At 40.0% G+C, this 13,007-nt stretch overlaps 1 protein-coding gene across 5 annotated transcripts in view; it reads left to right on the top strand.

Annotated features, from left to right (window-relative positions):
* Positions 1–12,802, top strand: part of LOC143027839 (uncharacterized) — a 59,151-nt gene extending 46,349 nt beyond the window's left edge. For all 5 annotated transcript variants that reach the window (XM_076189477.1, XM_076189473.1, XM_076189474.1 and 2 more), the window contains 5 exons: positions 2,677–2,775; positions 5,855–6,904; positions 7,384–7,458; positions 8,506–8,705; positions 10,564–12,802. In XM_076189477.1, coding sequence (XP_076045592.1) covers positions 2,677–2,775; positions 5,855–6,904; positions 7,384–7,458; positions 8,506–8,705; positions 10,564–10,756 — 1,617 coding nt within the window. In that variant the 3' untranslated portion in view covers positions 10,757–12,802. The remainder of the gene's footprint in view (positions 1–2,676; positions 2,776–5,854; positions 6,905–7,383; positions 7,459–8,505; positions 8,706–10,563) is intronic.
* The last annotated feature ends 205 nt before the right edge of the window (positions 12,803–13,007 follow it).

The following is a 13,007-nucleotide window of genomic DNA, read 5'->3' as shown; positions in this document are numbered from 1 at the left end:
TGCAGTGTTGCAAGACACAGTACATGCCTAGCAAGGCCGTTTCATTAAATCAGTACCCCCACTCTCCGTCCCCTCATGCAGAAAAGGAGACGGGGAGAAATCCCCTCGGGCTGCGTCAAATTTTCCTCACACATGCTCCCTCACCCCCCATCCCCCATCCATTCCACCTCCTGCATCACAACATCACCCATATACAACCATTCTCCATTCACCCCTGTCTTCTGTCCTCTCCCATCCTTCCTCAACAGACATTCCCCTCTTTCCCAAAGCCCCTTTTACCCCATCCATCCATCTCATCCTAGGTCATCCTCTCATGTTCACTCCTTCCACATCTGCCTACCACATCCCTTTTACTAGTCTTCACTCATTCTTTCCATGTATCCAAACCATCCCAATACTCTTTCATCAACCCTATCTCCCAACTCCCTTTCCACCCCCACTCTCCTCCTCCAGCAGACTGGTAATGAGAGACTGGAGGAAGTGTATAGTTGTAGATACTTGGGTGTGAATGTGGCAGGAGAGGGAGGAGTAGAGGTGGAGGTAGAATGTAGATTGAGAGAAGCAAGTAAATGCCTTGGTGGATTAAAAAGTGTAATGAGAAATAGACATTTGGGAGTGGATGCTAAGAGGAGATTGTATGAAGGAGTGATTGTGCCAACAGCACTGTATGGGGCAGAAACATGGAACATAAGAGAGGAAGAGAGAAGGAGTTTGAATGTGTTTGAGATGAGGTGTCTGAGAAGTATGATAGGGATTACTAGGGTGGATAAAGTGAGAAATGAGGAGGTGAGGAGGAGAATTGAGGTGGATAGGGAGTTGGGAGATAGTGTTGATGAAAGAATATTGGGATGGTTTGGACACATGGAAAGAATGAGTGAAGAAAGATTAGTAAAAGAGGTGTGGAAGGCAGAGGTAGGAGTGAATATGAGGGGTCGACCAAAGATGAGAGGGATGGATGGGGATAAAAGGGGCATTGGGAAAGTGGGGAATGTCTGTTGAGGAAGGGAGAAGACAGAATACAGGGGTGAGTTGAGAATGGTTGTGTATGGATGATGCTGTGATACATTAAAGGGAGTGGGTAGGGGATGGGGGGGTGAGGGAGTATGTGTGAAAAAATAATTTGACAGAGCCTGAAGGGATTTCTCCCTGTCTTCTCTTTTTTTGCATGAGGGGATGAAGAGGGGGGTCGTCGATTTAATGAAGTGGCCTTGTGGATGTGTTGTGTCTGGCTACACTGCTTCTGAACCAGGGCAATGGGTGAGATGCAGGGATGACCCATCATCCAGGAGGAGCCAAGATAAGAGGGAGAGAGGAGGGTGAATGGGAGTGGAGTATATGGGGATGAAATGGGTAGGGGTGGATGTTATGCCTTCGTTTTTTGGCTACCTCCCTTGTAAGGGGGAAAAAGCCATTGGTATATGTATGTAGTTGTAGCTCAGTGACCCCATATTCTGTGAACAGGCTTGATAGCATTTTCTGTGGCTATAAACATTTGGGTGAAAGAGAATGATTATAACAGCTGTAACTTTATATTTTATAATGCTTGTGTTGTTATGTATCATTGTGCATCAGGCAGCCGGATGTGCACACAAGTATATGACTCGTATTTAAGAGGTTAAAGGGTTAGAAGAAGAGCTTAAACATGCTTAAGATGAAGTGTATTTGAGAAACAAGATGTGTGTTATGAGGATGGATAGAGTGAGAAAGTTGGAGATAAAGTAGAGAGCAGGAGTGCAAAAGTACATAAGAACATGAGAATGAAGGAGACTACAAGAGTCCATAAGGCCCACAATAGGCAGTTCCATGTTCATTACCACCTGTCATCCCCATCCATAAGGTTATCTAGCCCCTTAAAATAACCAATAGTTTCAGCACTCAACACATCAAAGAATGCTGGGGTGGTTTGGGCATATGGAAAGAATGAATGAAGACAGAGTAGTTAAGAAAGAATGAGGTGGATAGATGGAGTGAAGGGACATTCAGTGTAGGAGGAAAGTCTAATTAGGAAGAAAAGGAAACGGCAAGAGATAGATATGAATAAAGGCTGGTAATGAATGGATGAGGAAGTAATGTAGCCCTAAAGAATTTGCTCTTTATATGTTCTTAAGCAGATGAAGTTGTGAGTGTGAGAGAGGGGGGAGTATGTAATGAAATAGTGGGAGTGAACCAGTTTCAGCTGTCAGGCTTTGTTATGTCTTCCTGCATTACCTCTGATCTAAGCAGGTGTGGCAAGGGACTTTGTGTGTGTGTATGTGTAGCATGGGGTGGCTGTATAATGAAATGGTGGGGCAAACACACTGGTTGTCAGACCCTACTGTCTTGCTGCATTATATTTGAGCAGAGTACTGCAGAGGGGGATATGGATGAGCCTTTATCCACAAAGTGCTTAGATGAAAGGGGCAACAAATAGGTTTTGGATAGATGTGGGATGGATGTATGCTTTGACTTGGTGTTTATGCAAATATCAATGATTCAGTTTAACGTCATAAACTCACCCTATCAGGACACTAGGATGGTGTCCTTTACAGAGGACTTTGTAGCATGAAATTGAATGAACCATACCTTTGGTCCAACTTGTTGGTGGCAGGGTTTGAACTGTTGTCACCACAACTTCCTGAAGAGTTAGTGATGCTCTAACCGCTCAGCTAATAATTAATTTTCTCCCCCTCCCCCCAGGAACACAGACGCATGCTGGATTTCGAAGTGGAGGACTTGGAGAAAGATGAAGATATCACTACACCTCTGATGTCAATGGAGGAGGGTGATGACATTTTGGTAATTTGATTTGGTATTTGTAGATTGCCTAGCCCCTTCAGCAGAAGAGGACTGTCTTGAAAAACTACATTTTAAAGTGAACAACAAATCAATCTCTCATAAAAGAGAACTCTTGTAAAACTACATTTTAAAATTAACAAGTGTGCTATTCAGTTGAAAGGGAAGATGTCTAGTATGCTTTATAATTGAGTTAATCATATTTGGGAATGTTTATCTTTAAAACATGCATACATACATATACCAAGGGCATTTTCCCTTTTACAAAGGATATAGCCAAAGTCAAAGGCATAAATCCACTGTCACCCATTTCATCCCCATATATTCCATTCCCATTCACCACACCTCCCTCCCTCTTTTCTTGGCTCTTCCTGGATGATGGGTCATCCCTACGTTTCACCCACTGCCCTGGGTCAGAATCAATGCAGCAAGACATAGCACATCCACAGAAAGGCTGCTTCATTTGATCAGCGACACCCCTCCATCCCCTCATGCAGAAAAAGAGAAGACGGGAAGAAATCCCTTTGGGCTGCATCAGAATATCATTCCTATATACTCCTTAACCCCCCATCCATCACCCTCCCTCTCCCTTCCACTAATAAACATACATATACCAAGGGCTTTTTCCCCCTTATAAGAGTGTTAGCCAAAGTCAAAGGCATAGATCCACTCTCAACCAGTTCATCCCCACATACTCCACTCCCATTCACCACACCTCCCTCCCTCTTTTCTTGGCTCCTCCTGGATGATGGGTCATCTCTGCATTTTGCCCACTGCCTGGGTCAGAAGCAATGCAACAAGACACAGCACATCCCTAGCAAGGCCACTTCACTTAATCGGCAACTCTCCCCCCATCCCCCACCCACTCCCTTCTATGCATCACAGCATCATCCATACACAACCATTCTCCATTCCCCCCCCTATCTTCTGTCTTCTTCATTTCTTCCTCAACAGACACTCCCCTCTTTCCCAATGCCCCTTTTACCCCATCCATCCATCTCATCCTTGATCATCCCCTCATGTTCACTTCCTCCACCTCTATCTTCCATACCTCTTTTACTAATCTTTCTTCACTCAATCTTTCCATGTGTCCAAACTATCCCAATACCCTTTTCATCCACCCTATCTCCCAACTCCCTATCCAACCCCATTCTCCTCCTCAACTCCTCATTTCTCGCTCTATCCAGCCTAGTAACCCCTATCATACTTCTCAGACATTTCATCTCAAACACATTCAAACTCCTCTCTTATGTTCCATGTTTCTGCCCTGTACAGTGCTGTCGGCACAATCACTCTTTCATATAACCTCCTCTTAGCATCTATTCCCAAATGTCTATTTCTCATTACACTTTTTAATCCAAGACATTTACTTGGTTCTCTCAATCTACATTCTACCTCCACCCCCACTCCTCCCTTTCCTGCCATATTTGCACCCAAGTATCTAAAACTATCCAGTTCCTCCAGTCTCCCTTAATACTCGCTTCCAGTCTGCTGTCACTCTCTCCCCTTGTACATCTCATCACCTTAATTTTGGCCACATTTATCTTCAGCTTCCTTCTTTCACACACCTTCTCAAACTCTGTCACTAACTTCCTCAATCCCTCCTCTGATCCTGCTACAAGCGTGGTGCGTCAGCAAACAACAACTGGCTTATTTCCCACTTTTCTCCATTTTCTTTAACCATCTCCAACCCCTTGCATTCACCTCCCACACCACCCCATCCATGTATAGATTGAATAGCCAGGGTAACATAACACATCCCTGACGAAGTTCCACCTTTACTTCAAACCATTCACTCTCTCCATTTCTAATCTTAACACACAAGCTCTACTACTCCCGTAAAAACTCTTGACTGCTCTTACCAGCTTTCCTCCTATCCCATATATCTACAATACCTCCCACAGTGCCTTCCTGTCTACCCTGTCGTAAGCCTTTTCCAAATCCATAAAAGCCCAAAAAACATCCTTACCTTTTCCTATAGCTTTCTCACATATATATCTGTCTTACCACAAAAATCTGATCTACACAACCCCTACCTGTCCTAAAACCACACTGTTCCTCACCAATTGCTCCCTCAGTTCCTCTCCTAATCCTCTCAATCAAGTCCCTCCCATACACCTTCCCAACTACACTCAACAAGCTGATCCCTCTGAAACTATTACACTCACACTTGTCCCTTTTTCCCTTGTAAAGTGGAACTATACAATCAGTCCTCCAGTCCTCCGGCACTCTACCCTCTCTTAAACAAACACTGAATAACCTCACCAGCCAGTCCACCATAACTGTACCTCCTTTATTCAGACATTCTGCATGGCATCCATCCAGACTAGTTGCCTTACCTGCACTTATCATCTTAACAGCTGTTTTCACTTCATCTTTCCTTATTTCTCCTCCATTTTCCTCACTCATCACTATCATTTTCTTAGTGCATCCCACTGCAACTACCTTTCCCTCCCTATCCTCCTTCACATTTAGCAACTCTCTAATGTACTCTGCCCACCTTCCTCTCACTGCCTTCTCTTCCATTATCATCTCTTCATCTGCACCTTTTACCTTTTCCTCTACTTCATTTGCCTCCTCTTCCTCTCTTAATTTCTTTCCAATACATCTTTTTATTACTTTAAAAATTTGCTGTCATACTCTTACCCCATGTCACATCTTCTCTCCTCTTTGCCTCCTTTACCTTGTGCTTTACTTCTCTTTTGTTTTCTTTGTACCTCTCATAGGACTCCCTCGTCCTATTTTGTAACCAATCTGTGAAAGCTCTCTTCTTCTCTTCTACACCCTTCTTTGCTTCCTCATCCTACCACTCACTACCCTTCCTTCTATTTCCTCCTGCCCTCCTTGTTCCACATACCATCTTTGCACACCGTATGACTCCCTCCTTGAACCATCCCTATTCCTCCTCCACTCCTAGTTCTACTCTATCCTTCACTCCCTCCTGCTCCTCTGTCAGCTTCTTATACTACTCCTTTTCTTTCTCATATATATATTTATTTATTTTGTTTTATTTGATTTGATTTATTTATTTTATTTTATTTATTTATTTTATTTTATTTTATTTTATTTTTTTTCCTTGCAGAGAAGGATGTCAATTCTGCAGCCTCCTGTGTTAAATGAGAAATCTAATTATGCAGAAAGTGCATCCCATCATCAGCAAAAGAGGTTGGAAGAAGTTCCAAATAGAAAAACTTTGGTAAATCAGGGTAACTTCCATGTCCAAGGTGTCTCGAAAATAAGCATTTTTGATTACACAAACAATAGCAGTGCCAGAACCAGTTCTCTAAAGAAGCAGGACACAATCAGCAAGAAAAATATTAACAGAAGGAAAAGTGCTTTACCCCAGTTTGGTAAGGTGTCTTCCAGCAAGAAACTTGCCAAGAATAGAGTCACAAGAGAAGGATTTCAGCAACCTTCTGCATTAGATAAGAAACCTAATTCTGCTGAAAATGCATCCCATGATAGGCAAAGGACTTTGGAAGAAGCTTCAAATAGAAAAGCTTTGATAAATAAGAGTGACTTCCATTCGCAAGGTATCTCTAAAATAAACACTTCACCTAACACTAACAATACTAATGCCAGGGCCAGTTCTCTAAAGAAGCAGGACACAACCAACAAGGAAAAGATTAAGAGAAGGAAAAGTGCCATTCCCCAACTTTATAAAGCGTCTTCAAGCCAAAAACTTGCTAAGAATAGAATCACAAGAGAAGCAAACCACAGTGCACAGAAGCATAAGCCAGTTATTAAAAAGCCACAGCAAACATCTGTGTCAAAACCTGTCTTTTCTTTTAGAAAGCGAGTTTCTATTGGAATCTCTACCAGCAGAGGCAAACATTATAGAAGTGCTAAGAAATGTTTACTTCCAAAAATTGAAATTACAAGAGCTAGTACAGATAGCAGTAATTTGGAGACATCTTCTGATACATCAATTACAGACAAATTGCAGGATGACAAAACACCATGTAAGGAATTGACAGAAAAAAGAAGTAAATGTGATGCAACAACTTCGCCTATGCTGTCTATCACAGAAAGGAGCGATATGCTTTCACTCTTGAAAAGGTTCCTGGATGATCTAAACCATCTTTATCAATCTTTAAATCTAAGTGAGGAACAGGAAAGACTTGTTAAAGAGGTAGGTTCTACATTTGTGATTCCTTTATAGAAGCATTGGTATATGTATATGATCAGTCCAAAGTGAAGAATAATAGATAATTTTTTTCAGTGATCATGATATAAGAATGTTCATAGCTTTACTGTTGAAAGGGACCAATGATGGGTACCTGCAAGAGGTGTTCTGGTGAGAAGAATGTCAGCAAGTAATCTCCTTGTTGCCTGTCTTCAGACCTTGTCAACTTCTTCCGTTTGGAGGTGCAGCTCCAGGGGGTTGATGATTGGTTGTTGGGCTGGGACCAAGCTTTTTCTTATCAACTTTATTTTCTCTTTTAACTTGAGGAGAGCTGATAACCATTGACGTAACAGTCCTATGGTAATACAATACAGACATAATCCAAAGGTGTCCAGTCAGTGAACTCATGGTAACAATTGATTCATTACTGTTGAGAAAGTTATTGAGATTCCTCAACTCATGCAAAATGTCTGTATCTTTAACAGCATACCCAGTCTTCATCTTTCCAAAGGCTTAAGCAGATGTTGAAAGAGAAACAAGAGTCTTGTAAGAGTATACAGGTAAGTAAGTTGTGATTAATTGCTGAGTAACTGATGGTCTTGCACAATTTAACTACAAAATCCACAGACTGAAGGGGAGGTTGAATGAACTAAGAGTTATAGTCCAGCATAGCAACTATAACACAGCTGCCAGAAACACACAAATATAACTTGACAAACAAGAACTGTGGCTGAAACAAAACACTGTCAACTTCCCCTCATTGACAATGGTCACCCCAGATATCCATGAATCAAAGAAACATCCAACAGTGAAATCAAAGCCTCACTTTTGACATATGTATATTTCAGCTGTGTCTTGCTGCATTGCTTCTGACCTAGGCAGTGGGTAGGAGACAGGGATGACCCTTCATCCATGAGGAGCTAAAAGGAGAGGGAAACCAAGGTGGTGGATGGGAGTGGATGCATGCCTTTGACATGGCTACCTTCCTTATAAAGGGGAAAAAGCCTTTGGTATAGTGAGTCCTCCTTATACGGTAATTCTTTATCCGGTAAATTCACAGTTATGGTATTTGGTAATTACTACCCTCGATTCTATTTACGGTAAGAAAAATTCACAGATACAGTATCCGCTCATGTTTTGGAGGTGAAATTAGACATTTTGAAGGGGAAAGAGCAGGGAGAAGGTACGTCTGCCATAAGTCGAAACTTGGGTTCGGTATACAGTAATTTCAATTTGCAGTAAGGTTTTCAGGAACGCATATGTACCGTATAACAAGGACTCACTGTATATGGATAGATATTATTTCAGCTGACACATCAATGGCCTCACAATAAACACTAAGATCAGTAGCAATCAAAGGTTTTGGCTAGCAAAAAGAAGCATAAATCATTAGTACCAAGCAGCCTTTTCCTCCTTTGAATGGGGATGGTTAAGTCATACCATATTCCTACCCCACACCCAGCCCATACACACATACACATTCCTCCCACCTTAGCATGTCATGGATAAAGGGCCATCTATGTCCTCTTGCAACACGGTTCATGTTAGAGGCAATGCAGTGAGACACAGCTGTATCAATAAATGTATGTAAAACTATTATTCTTCAGAATGTTGCTGCTGAGAAGACAGTGAGGTTTCACAACTCATCACCCATCGAAGTGGGCCATGAGGAAAATGCAAGTTGTAGGTCCTCAGCGAACAACACATCAGATTCATTTCAGGATAATTCTAAGGATCTAGATGACAAGACTAACTCATCAGAGGCTGACACACCAACCTCTTTCGATAACTCAGATGATACAGACAAGTAAGTTTTGTTTTGTTTTTCTTTTCTTTCTTTTTTATTTTATTTTTCTTTTCTTGTTTCTTTTTCATTCTTCCTTTTTTCTTTAATATTATTGTTTTATTTATTTTTGTTTTATTCTTTTTTATTGTATTTCTTCTTCTCTCCAGATCTGGTGTTGATATTCTTGCACCTTGATACTGAAATATGAAAGAAGTCTGGAGTATTCCACCTCTAGTCTTCCTATTAACCTGATTCCTGTGTTGTTCAATGAATTCACCATATCTGCTAACAATGTAGACATACAGTTTTCAAATTATGTACTATGGCTCACTTTCGCTTTTTCAATATATATACCCAGGACATCTTCCCCTATATAATGGAGGTAGCCAAGTCAAAGCCATGCATCCACTCCCATCCACCACTTATTGCTTCCCTCTCATCTTAACTCCTCATAGATGAAGGATCTTCCCTGTCTCACGTAATCCTCTCAATCAAAACCCTCCCATAAGCCTTCCCAACTACACTCAAGAAACTGATCCCTCTGAAACTACTACACTTGTCTCTTTTTCTCTTGTAAAGCAGAACTATACAGGCACTCCTCCATTCCTCTGGCACTCTACCGTCTTTGAAACAAACATTAAACAACCTCACCAGCCAGTCCATCACTGTACCTCCCTTCTTTAGACACTCTGCATGACACTCATCTATCCCAGGTGCCTTACCTGCTCTCATAATTTTAATAACTGCTTTCACCTCATTTTTTCTTATTTCTCCTCCATTTTCCTCATTCATCACTCATTTTTTTAGTGTTTCCCAGTGCAGTAACCTTTCCCTCCTAATCCTCCTTCACATTTAGCAACTCCCTAAGATACTCTGCCCATCTTCCTTTTACTGCTGTCTCTTCCATTATCATCTCTCTAATTGCACCTTTTACCTTTTTTTCTCTACTTGATTTGCCTCCCCTTCCTCTCCTAATTTCCTTCTAAAACATCTTTTTATTTCAAAATTTTCTGTCATACTCCTACATCATTTTACATCTCTTCTTTTGCCTCCTTTATCTTATATTTTACTTCTCTTTTCTTTGTACCTCTCATAAAATTCTCTCATCCTATACTGATTATATATATATATATATATATATATATATATATATATATATATATATATATATATATATATATATATATATATATATATATATATATATGTATGTATGTATAGAATAGAAGGAAACAATTTTTTTTAGAAGTGAGCAAACCAGGCACCAGCCCTTTGGAGACCACTGGAGGGTTGGTGGCTGTCCCATGAGAGGTGCTCCTCTTGGGGGCCACTGTCCATTTCTTGAGACAGTGTGTCCATGGAAAGATCAGCCAAATTCATAGAGAAACATGAACCAGCAATCATTATGACCGGGCATTTCTCCCTTAGCTGAATAAAATTCAACACATCCACAGTAATACCATTTCACTTAATCTGGGGTCGCCGATTAAATGAAGCAGCCTTGTTATGGATATACTCTGTGTTGATACATTGCTTTTGACCCAAACAGTGGGCTGAAGACAAGGATGACCCTTCCTCCACAAGGAGCTAAGATGATAGGGTAACAAGGGTGGTGGATGGGCATGGCTGCTTACTTTTGACTCAGCTACCTCCCTAAAAGGGAAGAAGCTTTTGGTGTATAGATATAGAGAGATAGAATAAAGCTGCCTTTTGTTTGTCAAAGGAAAATTGTATGTGCCATTACTCTCTTTATCAAAATATGTGTCTAGATATACATAGAATAAAGTTGGGTTTAGTTTGTCAATGGAAAATTGTTATGTATGCCATTATACCTCTTATCAAAATATACATTCATTAAATATTTGTTCTTCCTTTTCAGTATATTTAGAACACCGCATCTTCCTGTAAGGGTAGCACAGACCAAAAATATTACCTATCAGGATTCCCCATTCTCAGCAATGGTAGGAGATTGTGAGAGACCATCACTAGCTCCCCTTACACCCAAGACAAAACAACAAGTGTGGGATCTAAAAGAGATGTTCAAGTGTCAGCTAGACTCCCTCTATGAATAGTGCATTGTGTCAGTGAATCTCAACCATTTTTGTCCCACCCTGTAGTACCCTTCTCATCATATCGCAGACTGTCATCATTTCCCCACAGATGTATTTACCTAGTTGTATCTTACAGGAAGGGGAGCTCCGGTCGTGGTGTCCTGCCTTTGTATCTGGCAGTGTCTAGTTTATTCAATACTCCCCCACCCTGTTTTTCCTTTCTATTCTTCGTCCAACAGTTGCATAGACCTTGTCCCACAGTATTTTGTGGTAGATTACTTTTTAATCTTTACTATTCCTATTATGTCTGGTCTTTGTAATGCCAGATAGTCATTTAGTTCATTCAGTCCTGAAATCATTCCATCTATGTTGGTATAGGCTAATTTTATTTTATTTTATTTTTCTATTATCATTATTTATTTATATTTTATTTTCATTTTTTCTCGTCTTTTTCTGTTTGCTTTGTTTCCTTTTTCCTGATATGCCATTTTCTCAGCCTCAGGTCCACCACCTAAAAAAAAAAAAAAAAAAAAAAATCAATCTCAGTTCTTTTTTCATTTGGTTCATTTCTAAGTTCCTTTTCTTTTTCTTCATCTCTCATTTCTTTTTTTATCCATACATTTTTGTGTTTTTCACTACCTGCTAGTTTTGTTATGACCTAAGTTTCACTTTTAGTGGCCTATATTGTTTTTCTTTTGAGTATCTATCTATTCTATAAGTCTCTTCAATTTCTTTATGCATATTCCAGTTTTGGCCTTATCAGCGTTTGTAATATTTTCTTGATCATTTCCTTATCCAGATATTTAAAGGACACTTTTATTGATCTCAACAAATTGTATGTTTCTCCGACTATTTTATTTATATGTTTATCCAGTGACATGTCTTTAGTGATGATTACTCATAGGTCCCTTTCAGAATTCACTTTCTTTACTTCTTTTCCATCAGTTTTATACTGTCCTGTTATTCTCTTCTTGCCTTTTCCAAATTCAATTATACTGCACTTCTTGATGTTGAATTCTACTTCCCATCTCTTGCTCCACTCTGAGACTTTGTTCAGATCCTTCTGCAATGAGTCACAGTCTATTTCGGGGTTTATTTTCTTGAATAATTTTGCGTCATCTGCAAAGCAGTTCATGTAACTATCAATGCCCTCATCCATGTCATTTACATATATAGCAAACATTATCGGAGCTAGTACTGACCCCTGTGGGATGCCGCTATTCATTTCTTTCCATTTTGAATATTTATCTCTGAGCACCACTCTCATTTTTTTTTCCATGTAGGAAGTCCTCCATCCAATTCAATAGTTTTCCATGTATGCCTCCTATTGTTTCCAGTTTATATAGTAATTTTCTGTGTGGTACCTTATCAAATGCCTTTTGTGCATGATTTTGTTTTACCTAGTTGTAGATAGGATGAAAGCTGAGCTCATTGGGCATATCTGAAGTCCCAATGGTCAATTCTGACCTTAAATTGTCCCATATTATTTTACTTCATTATTCCTTCTGTTAAGTAAGGAAGGGTGAAGGATGGTTATATATGGATGATGTTTTGATGTAGTCCAAAGGATTTCTCCCCATCCTCTTTATTTCCCACATGAGGAGATGGGTGAGGGGGGTTACCTTGTAAGTGAAGAGGCCCTGTTGTGTTGTGCTATGTCTTGCTGCATTGCTTATGACTCAGGCAGTGGGCGGAAGACAGGGATGACCCTTCATCCACAAGGAGCTAAGATGAAATTGGATGTCAGATGGGGGTGGGGACATACCTTGGCCTACTACCTCTCCTATAAGGGAAGCTTTTGGTATACAGATAAATTAAACATTTATCTATGTACATATCAAAGGGTTCTTTCACATTATAAGGAGGGTAGTATTCCAACTTCCTGTAATAAAAATATACAGTAATAAAAAAAAGTGCTACATCCTGTAGGTTGTGTACATTGTAGTATTAAGAGTAAAAAATCTACAGTCCCCTATCACCCCATCCCTCTGGATTAGGTAGTTGAAAATTTGTGTATACATAGGGGAAAAATTATATTTTATTTGAAAATAAATGTTTTATTATGGATTTGTTGATCAATTCCCATACTTGGTTGATCAATATATACAGTAGACTTCTCACATACACAAAATATCACTTATTTGAGTAATGGTTGCAGCTAATCCATGAAGTCTGTCATGCATCTTGAAGTGCATTACCAATTTTAAGATACATCAGTAGATCTTAACTTCAACTGTATTTCTCACATTTTTTCACACATGGAGAGCTGATA

The sequence above is a fragment of the Oratosquilla oratoria genome, chromosome 8, assembly GCF_046742065.1.
Source record: "Oratosquilla oratoria isolate Oo_2021 chromosome 8, ASM4674206v1, whole genome shotgun sequence".
Taxonomy (NCBI): domain Eukaryota; kingdom Metazoa; phylum Arthropoda; class Malacostraca; order Stomatopoda; family Squillidae; genus Oratosquilla; species Oratosquilla oratoria.
The sequence above is the reverse complement of the archived record's forward strand: the minus strand, read 5'-3'. Positions and strand labels throughout refer to the sequence as shown.